This window comes from Cheilinus undulatus, linkage group 8 (genome assembly GCF_018320785.1).
Source record: "Cheilinus undulatus linkage group 8, ASM1832078v1, whole genome shotgun sequence".
NCBI classification, from domain to species: Eukaryota; Metazoa; Chordata; class Actinopteri; order Labriformes; family Labridae; genus Cheilinus; species Cheilinus undulatus.
The window spans coordinates 46,682,757-46,709,099 of NC_054872.1; the positions used below are offsets into that span (position 1 = coordinate 46,682,757).

Here is a 26,343-nt window from a genome sequence, read left to right on the forward strand (position 1 = left end):
CCAGGAAGTTATTTTGTGTCTTAACTTTATTCAGAAATGAAAGAGAAATTTAAAAAAGGATCTTTTCATTAGCAAGGCTGATATTTTTCTGCCTCTAAAGACAGATCAGTGTGTGGTGTATTTTATTAACCTCAACTTTCAGACAATTCAAGCATAAAAATGAAGAATTACAAAGCAAAGCGTTGGCACAGTATGGAGCTACAGCTGTGAAATTGGCTGACAGACAAGTCTAAGCTCATTTAGATAATGAATCATTGGTTTAATTTTATTGTATACATTTTTCACTAAAGCCCTGTGATTGGCTCACATCAGACATTCAGAAACAGAACAGGATAAATGACAAAAGCAAGGCTTACATTCATGACAGTTAAACAAAACGTTCATGTCATGCTTTAAACATTTTAATTGATCAATTCCTTTCAAACAATCAGACTGAAGCTTTATGGATGAGTTGGAAATCTGCTTTGTTTGACAATCCTCTGATGGCTGAGCTCACCCTTGTTTCTCGTGCTTCTTTTCCTTCCAGTCGACTTTCTTTGAATGAACTTTGATACAGCCTCTGAGAACAGCCTGTCCTTTCAGCAGTGAGCGTCTGTGGCTTACCCGATAAAAGTAAGGCTAGCAGTTTTCAACATGATTGCAGTTGTGTGTACTGAACCAAACTGATAGAATAAAGGCTCAGGAAACCTTTGCAAATTGGACTTTTCCACAATATTCTAATATTTGGAGATGGTGGAGTTTTCATTTTCATGAGCTGTGAGCTGCAGTCATCAAGATTCAAACAAAAACATCTTGAAATGTTTCACTTAGTATGAGATTCATCAAGAATTTATTGGAATTTAACTTTCTGAGTTTGTCACAGGAAAAAAATGAACTTTTTCTTGATATTCTGATCTTTTGAGATGCGCCTGCATATCTCTGTCCTAATCCAGGACAGAGCCATAAACCTCCACCTCACACAGGGTCAGGAACTCCCGTCTACCAGGGATAACAATGTTAACATAGCGACCATCCATCCCATTACACTGGAATTCCTTAGTAGCACCCGCTGGGATGTTTTTAATCACAGCACACCTAATGGAAGGAGCAGAAATGATTAGATTGTCATGGACATGTGCATCCCAATCACAACAAACTGTTTCATCTTTTATTACACTGTAGGAAAGGTAAATATGAGGCATGTAGGCCGTTTTAAAAAAGATGGTTATCTCATTGACTTGAGCTTTCACAGCCTTAGTAACAACACCTGTAATTTAGCTCAGGGGCCTCCAATTTCTCTTGATGGTTGCAGAGTCCACCTATGGTAAATTAAACTGATTGAAAGAGATTTAGAAAGGCACACACGTCTCAATAGAAGGCAACACTGCCGACGATGCATCAGAGCAAAATCCAAGCCATGAGGTCAAAAGAACTGCCTGCAGAGCTCAGAGACAGGATTGTTGACAGGCACAGATCTGAGGAAGGTTACAACAAAGTTTCTGCTACACTGAAGGTCCCCAAGAACACAGCGGCCTCCAGAACTCTCAAATTGAAGAAGTTTGGCACAATAGGACTCTACTGAGAGCTGGTCCCCTGGCTAAACTGAGCAATCAGGGGAGAGTGGCCTTAGTAAGAGAGGTGATCAAGACAAGAGCATTTTTTACTCTGTCTTGTCTTGGTCTTGGACAGGCCGGACTCGGGATTTTGCATCAAGACCGGTCAAGACCAGCTCTTTGACTTCATTAATGTGATAATAAGAAGCATTTGCTTAAAACAATGAATAGCTTCAATTCATGTCTTATTTCATCCTCCTCCCCATGATGACTACAACCTTCCCAGTGTGACTGAGGGACTCACCCCCCTGCACACAAGCAGGAGTGAGAGTTGGGAGGCGACAGGAGGACGAGACTGTGAGCTAGGAGAGCCAGAGACAGTTTTATTCTTCATGTGGGCAGACAAATACTAAAAAGTGCTCCCAAACTTTACAACAAGTCCTGTTTGTTCAAAATATTAACCCAGTGTAGAAATCAGTGCCAGAATCAACAGAACTGAAGTTAATTATCAAACTTTACAACCTGAAAGATAGAAAATACGGTGCGTTCAGGTGACCTCAGTAAATTAGACGACTGTATCCTATATGGTATGATATGTTCAAATGTCCCATGAAAGATATGATGCCTATCAAACAACCCTTGAGAGACCTGAATATAACTTCAGAGGATTTGCAAAGAAGAATAGCAGAAAACACATCAATCCAGGTGTAGAAAGTTTGTTGGGTCATACTGAAAAAGTCACAAGGCAGTAACTGCTGCCAAAGGTGCTTCAACTCGGTACTGAGTAAAGGGTCTGAATACTTATGTCAATGTGATACTTCCTTTTTTGTTTGTTTTTCATAAAGTGCAAAAATGTCTAAAATTCTGTTTTCACTTTGTCATGATGGGGAACTGAGTGTAGATTAATGAGAGGACAAATTCATGTAACTGATTGTAGCATCAGGCTGTAATATAAAACTGAAATGAAGGGGTCTGTATTCCTGACTGCACTGTACATTGAAGTGTATTGCTTGTATGTTTATCAGTGTAAACTGTCAAAATTTAGTACATTTAAAAAATCCGACCTGGGATTGCTGTTGCCATTGTTGGCAAGAGAATCTCCAATACGAATCTCTGCTCCGTTCAGTCGTAGGGCGGACGGGGTTTCTCTGCGGTTTGTGATCTTAACAGAAAACACTTTATGGGTTTTTGTCAGATCCACTCGCCACCAGGGATTGAAGTCTTGTTTGGTGTGAGTGCAGGACCCATCAAGCCGGACACTTTGACGATTCCCATCAATGGCATTGTATGCAATGCCTCGTGCGTCAAAAAATGATGACTGTGTGGCTTTTCCTTTGAGTGCAAGGTTCTCTCCTAAAAAAGAGCAAATATATTTAGTACTCATGTCTGCATTTGTTTTAGTCATATAACTATCATAAAGTCAGCATAAGTGGATGTACTTAAGACATTGCTGCAAATATCCTTCTGTCATGATTAGCTAATGATCGTTAATTAGCTCCACATAGTGGTCAGTGGGAGGTCCCATGGTTCTACACTCCTTTTGCCCTCAAGGCCTCCACCAGTCAAGAGGCTGAAATGTATGAATACAGTCAAATTTCAGCTTTGAGCCATAAATATTATAGCTTTCATCCAACAATGCAACAAATCAATTTTTTAGACTTCTGTACTCCTGTGTTTGCCTCCAGCGTTGCTTTGTTTGGCCTCCAGCGAAATATCAGAACACCACTGATGTGATGTAGGCCATTAGAGAATCTCATGAAGTTGCTTGTTTTGACATTGAAGTGAAATCATTTCAAATGGTGAACACAGCTGTATAGAAAATAAGGCTGCATGATCTGGTCAGTGACATTAATGGTTCAAATTCTCACCTGTTGGTGCACGGTATCCGTACACTTCCACTTCACAGAGGGTAAGGATCTTTCCATGTCCTGTCAGAGTCACAGTCACATAACGTCCCTCCACAAGTTTGGTTAAGGGAATTTTTAAAGACGTGCCAGCTGGAATATGAGGGATCACTGCAACCCTGCAGGAGAGGAGAGGCATAGAAGTGAAAGACTTTGATTTCTCGAGGTCGTATTCACTCGGACACAATACAATCAGACATTCTCTCTTTGTTTTAGATTAGTTTTAGTTACTTACTTACTTTTACTTAGTTTTAATTAGTGTGTAACAAAGTAGTCTGTTAAAGTATTCCGATTACTTTTTTGTTGTGATGAGTAATGTAGTGTGTTAGTTTTACAATTGAAGTAATTTGATCTTACTTAGCTTTTTCATTAAACTTCCTAATTACTAAAAGAAAACTTGTGTTTTGGGGTAACCCAGTCCTCCCACAGACGTGGTTGGGCCCCTGAAAAACCCAGTGAAGGCTCCCTCCCCAGTTGTTTTTTACTGATAGTTAAATGGATGTGTGTTGGATCTTTAGCTTTGAGGCTAGTGTCCCGGCTAATGGTTACTTCATTTTGTAACTAAAACGTGTGTCAAGCTATCATTGGATTCTGATGTTCAAAGTTTGTACTGGTGCCACTTTTTAACCCCTTTTCATGACTGTTTCTGCTCATTTTGCCACATTTGTTTTCACATTTATTTTAACATCAATTTTTACAACTTTTCAACTGCTTTTCACCAATTACCCACCCATTTTTCTTTACCTTAAGCTGATTTTTGCCACTTTTAACCCATTTTCACACTTTTGAACTGCCTTTCAGTATTTTTCCTACCCACTTTTAGAACATTTTCGCCACTTAAAACCATATTATTCCCAACTTTTTAACTGCTTTTCACTTTTCACAGTCAATTTTTAACTACTTTTGGCCAAATTTTGCAACCTTAGATGCATTTTTGACACACTTTCCCCACTTTTTTGCCAGTTACAATCCGTTTTTGCCAAGCTTTACCTTTATTCTGCCATTATTCAATTATTTCCCCTTAATGTGACAACAGTTCCTTCTACTTTAGTCTCTGGTATCCTGACATTTTTGCACATCATGACTTGAAATCTGACATTTCTTTCAAATTGGGTTGATTTTATGTGCCCATGTACATGGTTAGCATTTCCACCCATCCATTTTCTTTACCACCTATCCCATTTGGGGACTTGGGGGACTGGAGCTTATCCCAGTTGTCACTGGGCAAGAGGCGCTTGACTGGTTCCCCAACACAGCCCAGTCCCAACTTTTTCAACTATTTCAACTTTAGAAAATTGTGGCAGCAAATTCTCTTAAAATGTTGTTTGGTTTAAAGTTGGCATAACAACATTCACTCACAGTGGGTTTGCTACTCCATTGTTATCTAAAGAGTTTCCAATGTGAATCTGGGCCTTGTCGAGTCTCTCTGCACAGCCGTCTCCTCTGTTGGTGATGATGAGGGAGGTGACGATGTAGGACTCCATCAGGTCTACTCTCCACCAGGGGTCAGTCTGTGAGGAAGTGCTCGAGCATGATCCAGAGTAGAAGCCAGGATCCCGGTTTCCATCGATGGCATTGCTGGCCGTTGAATATCCATGGAGATACTGGGTTGACTGGGTTGCTTTTCCTCGTATGGCCACGTTTTCTGTGGAGTAAACATTTGAAATACACATTAGAGGTGTTACAAAGGTGTAAAAGACTGAACATGGGGCCGACTTCAATGTAAAACATTAGATCAGTCATTTTTACATCAGAAACAACAAACGAATGTAACATTAAAGGTTCAAGATAACGAGTTTCCACACAGATTTCTTGTGGATTCATGTAATTCATGTGGAGAATGTACTTACGGTAAGTGTAAGCTGAACATGAGCCCAGGAGGAGATGCAGGAGCAGAGCCGTGCTGTGTTTCATGGTTCTGTTTGATACAGACAGGCAAAAACAAAATTACAACAATAAAATGATCATTACTACTGTTTGAAATGTCTCCAGTCCAGAACTACAACAAACTAGAGAGGCTGAGTGTCAAATGAGCATAAAATTACATAAAAGCTTCAAAGAAAATGTGGTTAAAATACAGCAAATGAGCAACAGATGGAAGAATTGACAGTGCATTCAGGAAGTATTCAGACACCTTTCACTTTTACCAAAAGTCATTTCTTTCTCATGAATCTACAGTCAGTAGCCAATCATGACAACGTGAAAACAGATTTTTTTTTTTTAAGTAGTAAAGATTAAATATCACATTGAACAATGTTTCAGATCCTTCACAACAACACTTAAAATGTTGCTCAGGTGCCTCCTAACCCATCTGGCACCTTTGCCCAAACCATGCCAGCCCCGCCCCTTTCTGAGGGAAAACATTCCTTAAAAATGAAGTGCAGTCAGTGGGAAATTTCTGGTCATTAGGATTTGAAAGCTTACAATATGAAAACCGAATGGTTAAACAATTATTGAGAGCCAAAATCTAATGGCCAGTGAGATAAACATGTAATGTAGGCCATTTAAGAAAAAATACTTTCATCGCAACAATAATAAAAAGACGAAATTATAGATGTACATGAGGGTGAGTTCAGACTCCCTCCATCAAACTGGACAAACAGTCCCATCGTGTGACTAGAGATGTCTTAAACCAACATCACATATCTTCTGTGTGTTGGATCTTAACCCTTGAATGTGGTTAATAAGTTAGTGAATGTTTGAAACAGCTTTTAACAGGCAGACCGACCACAACTCCTGCCGTCACAGAGGGATCGCTAGCTTAAAGTGAAGTGACGTTGCACTGCTCTGATCTAGAGAAGACCTCAAAGCTGACGATGCATATCTGCAGGCTCTGCAGGCAGTTCCTTTGACCCCATGGCTAGTTTTTTTCTCTTATATCATTGTCAACTGTGATGCCTTCTATAGAGAGGTGTGTGCCTCTCTAAATCATGTCCAGTCAGTTTAACTTGCCACAGGTGGACTCCAATCAAGGTATGGAAACATCTCTGCAACGATCAAGAGAGATGGGCGACACCTGAGCTAAATCTCAAGTGTTTAACAAAGGGTCAGAATACTTATGTCAATGTGATATTTCATTTTCATTATTTGATTATTTTGCACAAAAAAATAGATTTTTTTTAATTAAAGCATCACAATGTCATAAAAAATTTGCACAAGGTAATGTATTAAAGTACTATGGACACTTGGAAGTGAAATGCAATACAGTCCCACAGTCCTTATAAAACAACCTGTTGCTAAATTTTAATCTTTAAAAGGTTAAAAAACATTATTATTGGAGTATAACCACCTACCTTTTCTCACAAAGAAAGCACAGAAGAAGACAAGGAGCTGCTGTTAATGAAGGCTGGTATAACTGAGCACAGACCACAATACAATATTTATAGTTACATCTGATCAAATACTCGTGCTACTGTTTATTAATGACCAACCACAGGTGACTTCACACATCCTTGTCTGACAACAGTTTGATTTTTACCACATCCTTGTTTTTTTAAGTCCTGCTTTGCAAACATTTGGTTGTTTTAATGGTGTCCTCATTTAAACATGCAGTAAGTCTGTCTTTGGGGGAATGAAGGGCAAAGCTTTCTGGGGCCCAAACACATAGAGGGGCTCATGACTGCTATTGCTATGAGTTATTTTTACAGAAATTCTCAGCATTGCTTAGATAATTTTTAGAACACTTTTTCAAAACCTCAGACACTGTACAAGCTAAAAAGATACAAGACACAAGAAAGCAAGCATGCAAACAAACAAGGGGAGATGACTGAGATTGATGATTATGAGTTAGGAGCAGGATTCTGAACTGGATGGGGTACAGGACGGGGGGTCAGTGGAGGTTTTTAAAGACAGAGCTGATATTGTCATAAGAGCAGATGGGGGTGATGAGGTGTGCTGCAGAGTTCTGTGTGTTTTGGAGTTTATTAAGGACTTTGGAAGATGTACCAGAGGATGCTATTGCTGAAATGTAGTTGGGAGGTGAAAAAAGCAAGGATTAGGGATTAAGCTGCAGGGAAGGAGAGTAGTGGGCCGATGAGGGCTATGGTTTTTAGGTGGGAAAAGGAGGTTTTAGTAAGTTGGGTGACGAGCTGCTCAAAGGAAAGGTGATAATGCCAAGATTGCAGATGTGAGGGGAGGGAGATAGGGTGGAACTATCAGCTTTGAAAGTGAGGTTATGGATGGATTTGGTGAATGATTTTGAGCCAATGATCTTGATTTCTGATCGATTGTAATCAAGTGAGAGGAAATGGTTGTTAGTTTTTTATGGCGGGGGCTGGGCAAGATGGCGGCCTGTGCAGACGTGCCGTTCTGAGCTCTTGGAAAGTTTGAGTACCAGTAACGATTTTTCGAGACTTCAAACTTGAAATGGTAATATAAAGAACTGTATTTACAAGTCAAACGAGATATAAACTGTTTTGGCACAAAAGCTGCTCCCTTCTGAAGGAAATACAACTAAGAAAACTACAGAAAAGTTTTGCTAGCTAGCTAACTTTGTACTCATGTCGATGGCTTCCAACGTAAGAAAACGTGACAAAGACCGCAGAGGTACCCTTCTGATGGAATTTGAAGAGGAGGACATGCCTCGGATACTCTCTCCGCTACCTGAAACCCCCATATCAAGTCCTAATGCCAAAAAAGTCTGCGCCAACAAAGAGGCGGAGACCGTCTCAAATGCTGATATATTGAAAGCTATCCAAGAGCTATCAAGCAGATTCACCTTGCTTGAAGAAATAATACACATGAACACAACAAACATCGTAAGCATCAAGGAAAATGTTGAAAACCTCGACTTCCAGATGAAGGAAACGGCCGAAAAAGTCCAGGTTGTGAACAAGTGAATCTCCGAACATGACCTAAAGATTGAAGAAGCAGAACGATACAGTCGATGCTGGAACCTGAAGCTGTTCAACCTTCCTGACTCTACCAACGAAACAGCAGAAGATACCAGAAAACAACAAGACATCTTTGTTCAACTAACCCCAGATGACAAAAACAAGATGGGTTTCCTCATTGATACTGTACACCGGATCGGGCGGCCCAAGGAAGACAGAAGTCCTCGTCCCGTGATAATACAGTTTAACATGCGCACCTTCAAACAGAAGATCTTGAGAGCCTCGCTAAATGCCAAGGTAATGAAGGAGATCAAACTTCATCTCGCTGAGGACTTGACATACTTTGAAAGACAATGTCGAAATAAACTGTGGCCTCTTGTTGATAAAGCATGCAAGGAGGGAAAGAAAACAGTGTGGCGTGGTCCTGATGTGATCATTGACGGGAAAAAAATCACAGCGGACTCTGTCTAAGACTCTACATCCCACCATAGCTAAGTCTTTTCTCGTCAAAAGCAGGTTTGAGTGTTTACAGGTTGGTCATACCGAAATTTCAACTTAATGCTAAAACCTTTGTTTATTAAGCAAAATGCAGTTCACCTATTAATAACCAGGCTTTAATTTGCTGGTACTCAGTTCTTTAGGGAGTTTCTTCTCATATTACTCTAAGCAGTAGTAGTTGGTGTTCTCACTTACAACTTATATTTGTTATTTCTTCAGACGTTGTGCTCCTTTTTGTTTGGTTCTTCAAATGACTGAATTTAAGTTCAAGTCTTTAAAAATCACTTCTCTTAATGTTAGAGGACTCAGGGACAATACCAAAAGAAAAGCTTTATTTCTCTACCTTAGAAAGTCAGATGCCAACATTGTTTTACTTCAAGAGACTCACTCATGTGAAACAGATAGCAAATTTTGGAAAGGTCAATGGGGCGACCAGGCATATTTCTGCAATGCCACACATCATTCTGTTGGTGTTGCTATTCTCTTCAATAAATTTACAGGAGATATTATAGAAAATATTTCTTCTAATGATGGAAGATGGATTATAATGATCATCAAAGTAGACAACGCTTTATTTTCAATTTGTAATGTTTATGGGTGTAACAGTTCAAGTCAGGCAAAACAGATGTTTACAGAAATTAACTTAAGGATCGAACCATTACTAAAAAAATATAAAGATGCTTTTTTGATTATTGGAGGAGACTTCCGTGATGCCCCAAATGATTTAATTGACAGGACTCCTAGCAGAACCAATCAAAATTTTCAATTTAAAGCTTCATTATTTTTGTCTGAAAAGCTATCATTAATAGATGCTTGGCGCTTTTTTAATCCAAATCATAAAGAACTTACCTGGTGCAACTCTAGCTGCACACAGAAGTCTAGAATAGACCTTTGGCTTACATCAGCTTCCTGTATTGAACATGTATCTGAGGTTTCACATTGCTATGCTCCTTTATCGGATCATAAGATGATTTCTATACTTCTTCTTGGTACTAAAGAAAAAAACAATAAGTTATGTGGATACTGGAAACTTAATTACAATTTACTCAAAGATAAAACCTTTCAAAGTCTGGTTAGGGAGGTAGCCCAAAATATATTCAGTAACAATGACATGAGCAGTACTCAGAAATGGGAATATTTCAAATTTAAAATCAGGGAGACAGCTGTAAAATGTAGCAAAGAAATTAAAAAAACAAAAAATGCAAAGGAAAAAGAATTGATGGAAAACTTCCAAACCTTAATTAATATAGAACACCCCTCTGATAATGAAAAACTCAAACTAAACCAACTACAGAATGAGATTGATGAATTATATATAGAAGCAGCAAAAGGCGCATCCATCCGTTCCAGAGCTAGATGGTTGGAAAATGGGGAGAAAAACACAAGCTATTTTTTTGCCTTAGAAAGGCGCAACTGCAAAACAAACAAACAAAAAAAAACAATATTTCACAATTGAAAATTAATAACAGCATATCATCTAATCCTAAAGAAATAGCTGAACATGTATGCTTATTCTACAAAGAATTATATAAATCTCAGTTTAATCAGGAAAAATGTGATAGATATCTAAACAGTGTTAAAAATAATGTACCCACTATATTAGAACACTTTAAAACTAATTGTGAGAAACCTACTGAGAACCATGAATTCTTGTCTGCTTTAAAACAAATGAAACCCAGAAAGTCCCCTGGTATTGATGGCTTATCTACTGAATTTTATATGCATTTTTGGGAAATAATTGAAAACCCTCTCATAGAAATGTATAATGAGTGTACTGAAAAAAAAGAAATGACGGCTACAATGAAACAAGGTTTAATTACCTTAATTGCCAAACCTAATAAAGATCCTCTCTTAATTGAAAACTGGCGTCCAATAACACTTTTAAACGTGGATTACAAATTATTTGCACTTGTGTTTGCCAAATGTCTAAAGCCACACCTTGATGAGATTATAAATGAAACACAAAGTGGATTTATGGCCCACAGACATATATGCAATAATATAAGATTGGTTCTAGAGTTACTTGATTACTCAGAGTTTGTGGAGTTGCAGGCACTCATTGTTTTCCTAGATTTTTACAAAGCTTTTGATACGGTGGAACACACATTCTTATTCAAGGCTTTAGATTTGTTTGGTTTTGGTGAGAACTTTATCTCAACTGTACAAATGTTATACAAGGATATTAATAGGAATATATTAATTTACCCTAACACTTCTAAAAGATTCCCTGTGCATAGATCAGTACGGCAAGGCTGTCCAATATCTCCTTTTTTATTTCTTATTGTAGCAGAACTTCTTTCCTTGAAAATACTGAACAGCTCCAAAATAAGTGGTTTATCAATATTTCAGAAAGAAATTAGAATCACACAACTAGCAGACGATGCCATCCTATTCCTAAAAGACAAACACCAAATTAAACCCGCGTTAGAATTAATCCACCAATTCTCCAGTGCCTCAGGTTTGGCTCTTAATATAGCTAAGTGTGAAATCCTAAACATTTTTGATTCTGATGAGAACAACATATGTAATATTCCTGTAAAAAAGACTGTCAAATATTTAGGAATTGACATTACTAAAGACGTGTCAACTAGACAACGCCTTAATTTTCTTCCTAGGATTAAAAAAAACCCAAAACATTTTAAATATGTGGCTTCAACGTGATTTATCTATCTTTGGAAGAATCCTCTTAACAAAAGCCGAGGGCATCTCAAGGCTTATCTATCCAGCTTTATCTTTATTTGTTGAAGATTCAACGTCAGAAACAATCAATTGTACACTTACTAACTTTGCTCGGAAAAACAAGCATCACCATTTAAAAAAAGAAATCCTTTCAAGACCAAGAAGAGAAGGAGGTTTTGAACAACTGAATTTTATAGACTTAGATAATACCTTTAAAGTCAAGTGGATAAGAGAATGTATAAAAAAACCTCTCTCAATCTGATATTTTATACCAAATCACATTTTTAATAAAATTGGAAGCCTTCGTTTTTTTGATTTCTTGCAACTTTTCTCTATCTAAAATACCTTTAAAACTATCTAAATTTTACCAGCAAGCACTCCTTGCATGGAAATTATGTTACACCCACAATTTTTCCCCACACAAAACTGTTATTTGGAATAATAAAGACAGAACTGTAAATAGAAAATCAATCTTTAAGCAAAACTGGATTGAGAATGGAGTTTTACACGTTAGTGATCTCTTTGGTGACAATGGCCTATTATTCACCTATAAACAATTTCTTCAAGTAAAATCCTTTCCTATTACCAGTAAAGAATTTAACTTTGTCTGTAAAGCTATTCCTGCAGGTTTATCACACTTAATGAAAAGTCATCTGCAATTCCAAAATGTTCAAAGACTGGAACCTGTTCTGACATTAAATGGTATTGACTTACTAAATTCAAAATGCAACAACAAACATATACGCAATGTATTTTGTGATAAGAGAAAAATTACCCCTAAAGGAAAAGCTTTTTGGAACAATATTTTTGTAAATATTGACTGGCAAAAGGCATGGTTACTACCTTACAAATTCTGTATTTCCAGCAAAATTATAGAATTGCATGTTAAAATTCTGCACAACATATATCCCACAAATGCTTATCTTTCCAAATTTACAGACACGAATAACAAATATACATTCTGTAAAGGTGATATTGAATCTGTAACACTTTTATTTTACCACTGTACACATTCAAGCGACTTCTGGAATCTACTGATGGAATATGTGTTGAGTAAAACTAAAGTTAACATTATCATTGATTGTAAAAATGTTATAATATCTTACAAGCATGACAAACCTAAAATTGAATACATTGTATCCTTATTATTACTGTATGGAAAATTTCATATTCACAGGTGCAGATTAAGGAAATGTACCCTAACTTTCCTGGTTTCCTCAATGATTTGAAACAGTATGTAAAGACTTTAAAAGGCATAAACAGCATAAAAAGTAACAAAATGGTTGACACCCTAAGAGAGACTCTTGGAATTGAACTGTAACTGGACTTAATGAAGTTATACAAGCTTATTTATACTTTTTTGTATACCCTGACCTATTTTATGTTTAATACCTCTTTTTGTTTGTATATTTATGTTTGAGCACCTGTCTGTTCTTGTTGTTAAAAGTATTCAATAAAATTTCTGTTTAAAAAAAAAAAAAAAAAGTTTTTTATGGCAGTGAGGCTGTTGTCAGTGGTGATGGAGGTTGTGGAAATGTTGAGCTGAAAGATAAAGGAGACCATGATGGTGGATAATAAGACTGAGGTGAAGCAAGTATCGGAGGGGAACAAGCTCGACGAATTAATTTCAAAATTCCAAGTACACATACAGGCATTATTTATTTCTTTTTATGGCAGCGATATTGCGTTCCTCCTGAAGGACAAGGGGATGAAGTAAACCTCCTTTACCATTTATGTCTGCATCCTGTTCTGAAGAAAGTGTCACATGTATTTGCTTACAGGGAAGTCCTAAAACTACTTCCTTGGTATTTGTACAACAAGATCAACAGTATCATTCCAGTGAAGTGTTATTCCAGATAGATCTATAACCCATGTCATTGATTTAATACTGAATAAATGTTGGATTCTCAGCAAAGTGAAGCCACATGATGAGAAAAACAGGTAAATCAATAATAATGTAAAACAACAACACAAGAGAGACAGAGAAATATGTTTTATCACTGCACACTGATGATGACTGAGAGATGAGTAAAACCATCAGATACTGATAGAGTTAAAGAGGAGTTTACCATGAATGCATGAGGCTTTCTTTGATGAAGCCGTTCATTATAGATGTCATTCAAACAAGCAAAACTAGTGACATATGAGTACTGCACTTCACTCCATATTTTCAAAGACTATTCTTGACATTTTTGTCTCTACATCTCCATTTTTAGGTTTTAGGTGTTTGTACATGATGCCAAGTGTAACTCTGCATCATGGGTGTGTAACAAACAATACGGCACAGTGTGATGTGTGCAATTTACCCTTCACCTTTTCTCCTCATAGCCTGAGATCTTGGCACAACTCCTAGGGCAGTGATCATCAACTGGAGGCCCCCACATCTTCCCATCTGGCCCTCAGAACCTAACATGACACGCCAGATGGATGTGTGGAAAACCTCCCATAGACATATACAACATATAATCGTACGCTTTTGGGTACATTTTGACTTTTACTTCCACTTCAGTAAGTTTTAACCAGAGTAACTTTACTTTCCCATGAGAACAATACTCTTGTACTTTTCTACCTCTGTTGAGAACACAGTGGTACAGAGTGAGGAAATGATTCTACATCACATCCCAAAGCATCAAAACCTGAACTGGTAATATCTCATAGTTTAACATTTCAAAGTTGATTTTAACCCCCAAAGTGTAATTTTAACTCCATTCTGAGTGAAATGGTCTTCAGAGTTGGAGTTATTTGACAGTCTTGATCCACCAGTGTTAGTTTAACTCTGTGGGCGGAGCTAAGATCAAAAGCCTAAGCTCCGTCCAATGAGATTATAAATCTATGTCCTTAAACACCAGTCTTTGATGAAAGATCTGGTGTTAACTTAACATTGGTAAACGTGCCTGCTATGGCAGACCTATTTAACAATGAGCTGTGATGATGCAGCCAAAATCTGGCCAAATTCATGTAGTCTGAGTGGTGCACAATATTGAAAGACACCTTAAAGTTTAAGGATGATACCACTCAAAAGTTTGGGATCACTGGCAAATTTCTTTGTTTTCCAAAGAAAAATATTTTCATGCAGTTCACAGTCAGTCATCAGCAACTGTCAGTCCTCCTGTATTAATATCCTAGTATGGCTGCTAATCCAAGTTAATCATGCTGCACAGCTAAAAACCATTTTACTAATAAGGGAGCAAAAAGACTGGACACTAGAAGACCAGAAGAAGGTGTTGTGCACAGATGAGTCCTAGTCTGAGGTCTTTGGATCAAACAGAAGAACAAATGAAAAGATGCAAGAACAGTGCTTAAAACCATCAGTCAAGCGAAGTGGAGACAGTGTGATGGTCTGGGGGGCTTTGGAGGTGGTAGAATAGGAGATTTGTAAAGAATGGGAGGGTCCTTGGGGAAGGAAAGCTACCACCAAATGATGCCATGCCATACCCCGTGGACAGCACATGATTGGAGCCAGTTTCATCCTACAACAGGATAATGACCCAAAACACACTTTCACACCTCTGTCTATGAAATATTTAAAGAAGGAGCTGTCAGCCAGAATTCTGACTGTAATGGAGTGGCCAGCACAGTCTTTGGATCTGAACCCTACTGAGCTGTTGTGGGAGGAGCTTAAACGTACGTAACGATGGAAGACTCCATCAAGCCAATCCATCTTGTAGGAGAGAGTGTGGTGTTTTACTTTGTATTGATCGTTTTATTTTGTTAACTTCCGGTTTCCAGAGTTGGTTGCTGGCTGGTAACTTTCCTTTGTTCTTCCTGAGACATCCACCCCGCCCCTCGGTGCTGTGGAGAGTTCACACCTGCAGCGAATCACTCGTTTGACTCTCACTACTTAAGACCGGCTGCAGCTCTCTACAGCGCCTGAGTCTTGTCTACCTTACCACACAGTAAACATCAGCTCCGGGCTCCTTCTCTCTCGAGATCCTCCAGAGAAGTTTCTAGTGCTCATTTGATGATTTATTCGAGTAATCTCCAGTGCTTGTGTTCTTTGTGCTTACCTCTAACATGCCTCTCCTCCTTCTTACAGTGCCTCCTGCCCAGATCACCACAGCCAGCTCCAACACACTCTCACACCCTCTTGAACTCTTGGAATCCCCCCTCCCCTCTACACTTACCTGCACAATAAAACTGTTAAAACTGCTTCTCCGTCTCCACATCCTGGGTCCAACCATTACACACACATAACAGATAGTCCAGGAAGCACTGGGGGAAATCTCCTCAGATTACAATTAACAGCTAGGATGTCTAAGGTCTGCATGGCTGTAATTGTTGCAAAAGGTGTTTTTTTCTATGAGGGCAAAGTTTAAAGAACATTTTTCATTGAAATCATTCATTCTAACACTGACACTGTCAACATGTCTAGTTCATTCACTGTATTTCCCATTTAAACTAATTTCATGAGTGTTTTCATGGAAAAAAGAAAAATTCCAAGTGATCCCAAACTTTTAAGCAGCAGTGTAGTTCTGTCTGGTCCAGCCTAAAACTCCAAAACTTACTTTACAGCTGATATTTTCAGCAAATATGTCAGCTGAAATTGATTACCAGCAGACAATTAACTTGAATGAATTATTTTTGGCTTTTCGTGCCTTTATTTGATAGAGAAGGACAGGATAGAGTCGAAAACAGGGACAAAAGAGTGGGGAGAGACATGCGGAAAAGGCCACAGGCCGTATTTGAACCCAAGCCATCTGTGTACATGGGGCATGCTGTAAACCACTAGGCCATCTGCGACCCAGACAATTAAGTTTTAAAGCTATTATCTACCAACACTGATATCAATCCAGTAATATTGCACATCCCTAGTTGGATTTCTTTTGGACTTTCTTGCATGATTTCTTAATAGATTATATTTTTCCTTTTTTATGGTGTTTCAGACCCTACTGTGTCTTTGCACTCATTGGCCACTGTACATTTGTCTTTGTATGAGCAGCAGTAAAACAAACTAAATGGAGACAGTGACATGAGGTTTACTTTAACACATTATCCTCCAACAAAATGGCATATCCTCAATAATAATAGTAACTGCATATTAAATATACTGTGATGGGTATCATTTATGAAATGGACTGCATATCATTAAGCTTTAAGTAATTTAAGATTATTCAGATTGTTTATAATTGTTTGAACAGTGATGAATGAACTTTAATGCAGGTAATGCCAATAATGATTAAGTAAAAATGCTAATTAGAATCATAAGTTGACATTAAACAAATAAAGATGTGCAGTTCAATGAAGTTTTGATTGGGATCAGAAGAAAAAAAGTGACTGACTGTGATGTTGAATAAATCCAAAAGTGCACATATAATCTTTGATATTTTGGCTCTTTCAGCGCTGTTTCCCTAAAAAAAAAAAAGGCTGAAGTTTCACCATCCAGAAAGGATCTTTTTAGTCAAGTGCCCATTTTTGAGAATCTCCCAAAACACACAAGTAGAAATCTAAGTCACAGACGTTTGTGTTTCAGATGTCTTTTATAATATTTGTCTATTTTTTCTGTATTTTGAAAAATAAAGTATTTGCAATGAACACAGCTCCTTTTCCATGAATGTGTGTTGAGAAATGAAAACCAGGAAGTTATTTTGTGTCTTAACTTTATTCAGAAATGAAAGAGAAAATTTAAAAAAAGGATCTTTTCATTAGCAAGGCTGATATTTTTCTGCCTCTAAAGACAGATCAGTGTGTGGTGTATTTTATTAACCTCAACTTTCAGACAATTCAGGCTTAAAAATGAAGAATTACAAAGCAAAGCGTTGGCACAGTATGGAGCTACAGCTGTGAAATTGGCTGACAGACAAGTCTAAGCTCATTTAGACATTAAATCACTGGTTTAATTTTAATGTGCACATTTTTCACTAAAGCCCTGTGATTGGCTCACATCAGACATTCAGAAACAGAACAGGACAAATGACAGCAGCAAGGCTTACATTCATGGCAGCTAGACAAAACGTTCATATCATGCTTTAAACATTTTAATTGATTAATTCCTTTCAAACAATCAGATTGAAGCCTTATGGATGACTTCGGCCCCGTTCACACAGGAACGAATTCAGGTGTATAAGCAAAAGTTTTTTGTCGGATCGGCTTTTCATCCACACGGAAACGGCGTTTCTGGTGACTTTAAACGCTACTTTTTGAAACCGGGTCCCAGAGTGCATAAATCCTTATACAACTGCCGTTTCGTCTCCGTGTGGATGCGTATCCGCATATTTCTTGAAACGATTACGTTGCACGCTACGCTGCGCCCTGTAGCTCTTCTAACGCACCTGCGCGGGTCCGACCAAAACAATTAAGGCTGAATACAGGGTTGTGTTCGTGCTGCAGAAGCTACTGAGCTTGTTATGGCTTTTACAGCAAAATCTGATGCTCCTTTACCACCACCACGAAACGCATGAACCATATGTATGAAAATACAACGTGGAGAACAACCAGAAGGGCAACTAGAAGAAAGTTTTTGTTAGTTTTCTGTGATACTCTTCTTCTCCTTTGATGCATTTCCATGGCAACGTTACAGCGCCCCTTACAGGCTTGGCATATGTACTACAGCGTTTTCAGTCGTTTCAGTGGTTTCGTTTTTACGGGGATATTTCCTGAAACGATTCTGTCTTTACAGAAAATTTTTCCAAAACGAAACGACAGTGTTGCGTTTTCGTTTCCATGTGAACGGGGCCTTAGAAATCTGCTTTGTTTGACAATCCTCTGACAGCTGAGCTCATCACTGTTGTTTGTCTTTCTTTTCCTTCCAGTCGACTTTCTAAGAATGAACTTTGATACAGCCTCTGAGAACAGCCTGTCCTTTCAGCAGTGAGCGTCTGTGGCTTACCTGATCATAGTAAGGCTAGCAGTCTTCCACATGATTGCAGTTGTGTGTACTGAACTAAACTGATAGAATAAAGGCTCAGGAAACCTTTGAAAATTTGACTTTTCCACAATATTCTAATATTTGGACATGGTGGATTTTTCATTTTTATGAGCTGTGAGCTGCAGTCATCAAGATGCAAACAAAAACATCTTGAAATGTTTCACTTAATATGAGATTTATCAAGAATTTATGGGAATTTAACTTTCTGGAGTATATCACAGGAAAAAAAAAGAACTTTTTCTTGACATTTTAATCTTTGAGATGCGCCTGCATATCTCTGTCCTAATCCAGGACAGAGCCATAATCCTCCACCTCACACAGGGTCAGGTGCTCTTGTCTACCAGGGATAACAATGTTAACATAGCAACCATCCATCCCATTACACTGGAATTCCTCAGTGGCACCCGCTGGGATGTTTTCAATCACAGCACACCTAATGGAAGGAGCAGAAATGATTAGATTGTCATGGACATGTGCATCCCAGAACCCGTGTATCATTTGTTCATGTAATATTTGATTTATAATTGAATAACAATAAATGAAAAATGGCTCATTGTTCACTTTTCTGTTTTAAAAACTGAATCAAATAATGAAAATACTACTCATTTTCTAGTTTTCATTTCTGAAACAAAATCAAATAAACAGGAAATGATATGTCTTCTTTGCTATTAATGTTGGGATCAAAGAATGTAATATGAAAAAACAGCTGTAAGCTGTCAATTTGATTGCAGTATTGATTTGTGTAACCTGGTGCAGGTGTTGTGCTCAGAAAAGCATCCTGAGAATCACATGCCCATCGCTGAGTAGTTTATGCTTCCTGGAATGAAATACGGGAACACAAATGCCGGCAGTTAGGGCTCACTCACACTAGGTAATCTGTACTGCGCCTGGGTACATTTGACCAGCACGAATACACTCTTTCGTGTTTGGATGCGGCATGCTTCCCTGGCTCCAACATGGAAGGAAAAGATGGACCAAAGCATGGCACGAATCCAAATGAAGGAGCACAAGTGTGGGAATGTGACTGTACTTGGTGCTGTTGTTTGTGTTCCATTCCAGGACATGTGGACATGTGATTCTCAGGACGCTTTTCTGAGCACAACACTAGCACCAGGTTATGCAAATTAATATTGAAATCATCCTAACTGCTAACACCCATTTTTTCATATTACATTCTCTAATCCCAACATTGACAGCAAATTTTTTAAAAAGAAGCATTATTTCTTGTTTATTTGATTTATTTTCAGAAATGAAAACAGGAAATGAACTATTTTTCATTATTTGTTATTCAATTATCAATCAATTATTAAATGAACGAATGATACACGGATTCAATCACAACAAACTGTTTCATCTTTTATTACACTGTTGGATTTGAAGCACATACACCTTTCTAAAGACATTGACTTGAGCTTTCAGACCCTTTGTAACAACACAAGTAATTTAGCTCAGGGGTCTCCCATTTCTCTTGATCATTGCAGAGAAGTCTGTCTGGAGTCCACCTGTGGTAAATTAACCTGGTTGGACATGATTTAGAAAGGCACACACGTCTCTATAAAAGGCATCACAGCTGACTGATATCAGAGAAAAAGAAAAGCCATGAGGTCAGAGGAACTGCCTGCAGAGCTCAGAGACAGGATTGTTGACAGGCACAGATCTGAGAAAGGTTACAACAAAGTTTCTGCTACACTGAAGGTCCCCAAGAGCACAGCGGCCTCCAGGATTCTCAAATTGAAGAAGTTTGGCACAAATAGGACTCTTCCAAGAGCTGGTCACCCAGCTAAACTGAGCAATCGGGGGACAATGGCCTTAGTAAGAGAGGTGATCAAGACAAGCATTTTTGCTCCGTCTTGTCTCGGTCTCCGACTGGCCAGATTCAGGATTCTGCATCAAGACCGGTCGAGACCAGCTCTTCGACTTCATCAATGTGGTATAAGGAGAAGCACTTGCTAAAACAACAAATAGCTTCAATTCACGTGTAATTTCCTCCTCCTCCCTGTGTTGACTCACCCCCCTGCACACAAGAGGGAGTGAGAGTTGAGAGGCGACAGGAGGACGAGACTGTGAGCTAGGAGAGCCAGAGACAGTTTTATTCTTCATGTGGGCAGACAAATACTAAAAAGTGCTCCCAAACTTTACAACAAGTCCTGTTTGTTCAAAATATTAACCCAGTGTAGAAATCAGTGCCAGATTTGACAGAATTTAAGTTATTTAGCAAACTTTACAACCTGAAAGACAGAAAATATGGTGCATTCAGGTAACCTCAGTGAATTAGACGACTGTATCCTATATGGTATGATATGTTCAAATGTCCCATAAAGATAGGAAAATGTAGTTTTGATGGGAAACATCAATAAATGCAGTTTTGAATATGAGGAAACTGTAGGGATATAGAATAGATGTTACAGACTGAATAATGACATTTGAGCTCAAACACAACTTAGTTCAACTTCTATTGTAATTATTTATCCTCATTTTGTCTGTACTCAGTCCTGAGTAAAGGGTCTGAATACTTATGTCATTGTGATACTTCCTGTATTTTTGTTTGCTTTTCATAAATGTATTATAAAAAATCCTACCTGGGATTGCTGTTGCCATTGTTGATAAGAGAATCTCCAATACGAATCTCTGCTCCGTTCAGTCGTGGGGAGTACCGGCCATCTCTGCGGTTTGTGATCTTAACAGAAAACACTTTATGGGTTTTTATCAGATCCAGTCGCCACCAGGGGTCAGATTCTTGTTTGGTGGTAGAGCAGGACCCATCACTCCGGACATTGTGCCGATTCCCATCAATGGCATTGTATGCATTGCCATACATGTCATAAAGTGATGACTGTGTGGCTTTTCCTTTGAGTGCAAGGTTCTCTCCTGAAAAAAGCAAATATATGTAGGACTCATGTCTTTATCTTTTTTTTATTTTATTTAACCTTTATTTAACAAGGAAGAGACTCATTGAGATTAAAAATCTCTTTTCCAAGAGTGTCCTGGCCAAGACAGGCAGCAACACAGTTACATGATTACAACAGACACAAATGCACATATCACAACTCAAAACAACAACTATACATACGTAACAACTACCTCCAGGATTCTAAACATCATACATCAGAGAAAACATCTGCAGACAGATGCATCTGCCTCCAAATCATTTAGGAACCGTTTAAAAGCATCCAGTGAGCACAGTTCACGAAGTTTTAAATCTTTCTGTAGGTCGTTCCAGTGAGGGGGAGCAGCAAACTTAAAGGCCTTCTTCCCAAGCTCAGTCCTGACCCTTGGGACTGACAGTGATATAAGATCCTGTGAATGAAGACCATGAGTTCCTGTATTTTTCCATACAATGTAGGTGAGGAGATAAGAGGGAAGCAGACCTAAGATACACTTATAAATGAAAAAGTACCAATGTTTTAGTCTGCGTGATGACAAGGAAGACCACCCTACACAAGAATAAAGCAAGCAGTGATGAGTGATTGCTTTAAAACTAGTGATGAATCTCAAAGCTCCATGATATACAGTATCCAGCACATGCAGGCTTTGAGCAGAGGCATGCATGTACAGTATCTCATAAAAGTGAGTTCATTCCTCACATTTCTGCAAATATTTAATGATATCTTTTCATGGGACAGCACTGACTCACTTTTCTTGCCAGCAGTTTAAACATTAATGGCTGTGTGTTGAGTTATTTTGAGGGGACAGTAAATTTACACTGTTGTACAAGCTGTACACTGACTAGTTTACATTGCATCAAAGTGTCATTTCTTCAGTGTTGTCCCATGAAAAGATAAAATTAAATATTTGCAGAAATGTGAGGGGTGTACTCACTTCTGTGAGATACTGTATAAAACATCACCATAATCAAGCACAGGCAGAAAAGTAGCAACAAGTTTCTTTTTGGCTTCAAAAGAAAGGCAGGATCTTGTTCTGAAATAAAAACCCAACTGTAGCTTCTACCTTTTTACAAGCTGCTGAATGTGAGGAGTAAAAGTTAGAGCGTCATCGATTAAAATACCAAGATACTGTATCTGTAGTGGGATACAAGTTCAATCTGCATCCTGTCGAGGCTGCTGATTGATGGCAGGTTTGGAGGCTTTGATTTTCTGCCAGACAACAGCATCATTTTTGTTTTGTCTCCATTTAAACCAGTTTCAAGCCCAAAAAATTTTGTTGGATTGTATTGAAAGCAGTTTGTAATGGAGGCGAGGTCAGATTTCCTGGCCTTTGCCCATGCTAGGTTCCAATCATGGAGCAGATTGGATAGCTCTGATGTGAACCATGCAATGTCTGCATTTGTTTCAGTCATATAACTATCATAAAGTCAGCACAAATGGATGTACTTAAGACATTGCTGCAAATAACCTTCTGTCATGATTAGCTAATGATCGTTAATTAGCTCCACATAGTGGTCAATGGGAGGTCCCATGGTTCTACACTCCTTTTGCCCTCAAGGCCTCCACCAGTCAAGTCACTGAAATGTAAGAATACAGTCAGATTTCAGCTTAGAGCCATAAATATTATAGCTTTCATCCAACAATGCAACAAATCCATTTTTTAGACTTCTGTGCTCCTGTGTTTGCCTCCAGTTTTGCTTTGTTTGGAACACCACTGATGTGATGTAGGCCATTAGAGAATCTCATGAAGTTGCTTGCTTTGACATTGAAGTGAAATCATTTCAAATGGTGAACACAGCTGTATAGAAAAAAAGGCTGTATGATCTGGTCAGTGACATTAATGGTTCAAATTCTCACCTGTTGGTGCACGGTATCCGTACACTTCCACCTCACAGAGGCTAAGGGTCTTTTCACGTCCAGGCACAATCACAGTCACATAACGTCCCTCCACAGGTTTGGGTAAGAAAATTTCTGAAAATTTGCCAGCTGGAGTCTAATGGATCACTGCAACCCTGCAGGAGAGGAGAGGCATAGAAGTGAAAGACTTTGATTTCTCGAGGTCGTATTCACTAGGACACAATACAATCAGACATTCCCTCTTTGTTCTAAATTAGTTTTAGTTACTTAGTTTTTACTTTGTGTGTAACAAAGTGGTCTGTTGAAGTACTCAGACTACTTTTTAGTTTTGATGAGTAATGTAATGTGTTAGTTTTACAATTTAAGTAATTTGATCTTACTTCGCTTTTTCATTAAAGTAACTCAATAAAAGAAAACTTCTCTTTTAGGGTAACCGAGTCCTCCCACAGAATTGTTTGGGTTCCCCGAAAGACCCACTAGGGGGCCCTCTCCAGTTGTGATATATTGATAGTTTAAATGGATGTGCGTTGGATCTTGAGATTTGAGGCTAGTGTCCCGGCTAATGGTTGCTTCATTTTGAAACTGAAAAGTGTGTCAAGCTATCATTGGATTCTGATGTTCAAATTTTGTACTGGTGCATCTTTTTAACCCCTTTTAATGACTGTTTCTGCTCATTTTGCCACATTTGTTTTCACATTTATTTTTACATCAATTTTTACAACTTTTCAACTGCTTTTCACCAATTACCCACCATTAGTCTTTCCCTTAAGCTGATTTTTGCCACTTTTAACCCATTTTCACACTTTTGAACTGCCTTCCACCATTTTTCCTATCCACTTCTGGTACATTTTCGCCACTTATAACCATAATTTTCCCAACTCTTTAACTGCTTTTCACTGTTTTATTGCCATTTTTGCCACCTTTAGTCAATTTTTAGCTACTTTGGGCCAAATTTTGCCACTTTAGATGCATTTTTGACACACTTTCCCCACTTTTTTTGCCGGTTACAATCCATTTTTGCCAAGTTTTACCTTTATTCTGCCATTATTCAATTATCTCCCATTAATGTGACAACAGTTCCTTCTACTTTAGTCTCTGGTATCCTGACATTTTTGCACATCATGACTTGAAATCTGACATTTCTTTCAAATTGGATTAATTTTATGTGCCCATCTACATGGTTAACATTTCCATCCATCCATTTTCTAAACCACCTATCCCATTTGGGGACGTGGGGGACTGGAGCTTATCCCAGTTGTCACTAGGCAAGAGGCCCTGGACTGGTTGCCAGTCGATCTTGACATTACCAAATAAAAGCTAATTCTGTTTTAAGACAATTTGTTAATATTTTGAAAACGCTCTATTGTATTAATGCATAAATATGTATGCAGTGGACCATGATTTTGCTGACCTCCCTGGGGCCCCTCTTTGGCTGGGTCCCAGAAAGCTCTCCTCTTTATCCCCCCTCATAGGCGGCCTTGGTGGCAACAACAAAGAAAGAAGGCAAAACTATTCTAACAGGTAGGTTTCTCAGCAGGTAATGCAGTAATCTTAGTTTTAAATGTAATAGTTCCCCAACACAGCCCAAGTTTTATTTCAACTTTAGAAAATTGTGACAGCGAATTCTCTAAAAATGTTGTTTGGTGTAAAGTTGGCATAACAACATTCACTCACAGTGGGTTATCTAGTCCATTGTAATCTAAAGAGTTTCCAATGTGAATCATGGCATCTTCGTGTTTCTCTGAAGAGCCGTCTCCTCTGTTGGTGATGATGAGGGAGGTGACCATGTAGGACTCCAGCAGGTCTACTGTCCACCAGGGGTTGGTCTGTGATGAAGTGCTTGAGCATGATCCAGAGTTGGAGTCATGATCCCGGTTTCCATCTATGGCGTTGCCGGCCATTGCATATGCACTGTCAGCCTGGGTTGACTGGGTTGCTTTTCCACTTATGGCCACATTTTCTGTGGAGTAAACATTTGAAATACACATTAGAGGTGTTACAAAGGTGTAAAAGACAAAACATGGGGCCGACTTCAATGTAAAACATTAGATCAGTCATTTTTTTATCAGTAACAACAAACAAATGTAACATTAAAGGTTCAAGATAACGAGTTTCCACACAGATTTCTTGTAATGTGAGCTAATTCATGTGGAGAATGTACTTACGGTAAGTGTAGGCTGAACATGAGCCCAGGAGGAAATGCAGGAGCAGAGCTGTGCTGTGTTTCATGGTTCTGTTTGATACAGACAGGCAAAAACAAAATTACAACAATAAAATGACCATTACTACTGTTTGAAATGTCTCCAGTCCAAAACTACAACAAACTATAGAGGCTGAGTGTCAAATGAGCATAAAATTACATAAATGCTTCAAAGAAAATGTGGTTAAAATACAGCAAATGAGCAACAAAAGGAAGAATTGACAGTGCATTCAGGAAGTATTCAGACACCTTTCACTTTTACCAAAAGTCATTTTTTTTCTCATGAATCTACAGTCAGCAGCCAATTACGTCAATGTGAAAACAGATAATATTAAGTAGAAAAATTAAATATCACATTGACATAAGGTTTCAGATCCTTCACAACAACACTTAAAATGTTGCTCAGGTGCCTCCCAACCCATCTGGCCCTTTTGCCCAAACAATGCCAGCCCCGCCCCTTTCTGAGGGAAAACATTCCTTAAAAATGAAGTGCAGTCAGTTGGAAATTTCAGGTCATTAGGATTTTAAAGCTTATAACATGAAAACTGAATGGTTAAACAATTATTGAGAGCCAAGTCTAATGGCCAGTGAGATAAACATATAATGGAGGCCATTTAAGAAACAATACTGTCATCCCAACAATATAAAAAAGACAAAATTATAGATGTACATGAGGGTGAGTTCAGGCTCCCTCCATCAAACTGGACAATCAGTCCCATCGTGTGACTGGAGATATCTGAAAGCAACATCACATATCTTATGAGTATTGGATCTTAACTCCTGCCATCACAGAAGGATCGCTAGCTTAAAGTGTGCCAAACTTCTTCCAATTGAGAATTCTGGAGGCCACTGTGCTCTTAAGAACCTTCAGCAGCAGAAATATTTTGTAGCCTTCCCCAGACAATCCTGTCTCTGAGCTCTGCAGGCAGTTCCTTTGACCCCATGGCTTGTTTTTTTCTCTTATATCATTGTCAGCTGTGATGCCTTCTATAGAGAGGTGTGTGCCTCTCTAAATCATGTCCAGTCAGTTTAACTTGCCACAGGTGGACTCCAATCAAGGTGCAGAAACATCTCTGCAACGATCAAGAGAG

At 38.5% G+C, this 26,343-nt stretch overlaps 1 protein-coding gene across 1 annotated transcript; it reads right to left on the reverse strand.

The window, feature by feature from the left end:
* Window positions 1–923: 923 nt before the first annotated feature.
* On the reverse strand, window positions 924–25,332 carry LOC121514187. Its single transcript, XM_041794288.1, has 12 exons — window positions 25,218–25,332; window positions 24,727–25,012; window positions 23,910–23,932; window positions 23,053–23,181; window positions 20,890–21,178; window positions 18,605–18,743; window positions 14,881–14,915; window positions 5,282–5,354; window positions 4,796–5,085; window positions 3,401–3,555; window positions 2,597–2,885; window positions 924–1,074 (listed from the first exon to the last, which is right to left on the reverse strand). The coding sequence occupies exons 1-12, from the start codon at window positions 25,279–25,281 to the stop codon at window positions 924–926; spliced, it is 1,923 nt and encodes a 640-aa protein (XP_041650222.1). The 5' UTR covers window positions 25,282–25,332.
* Window positions 25,333–26,343: the final 1,011 nt, after the last annotated feature.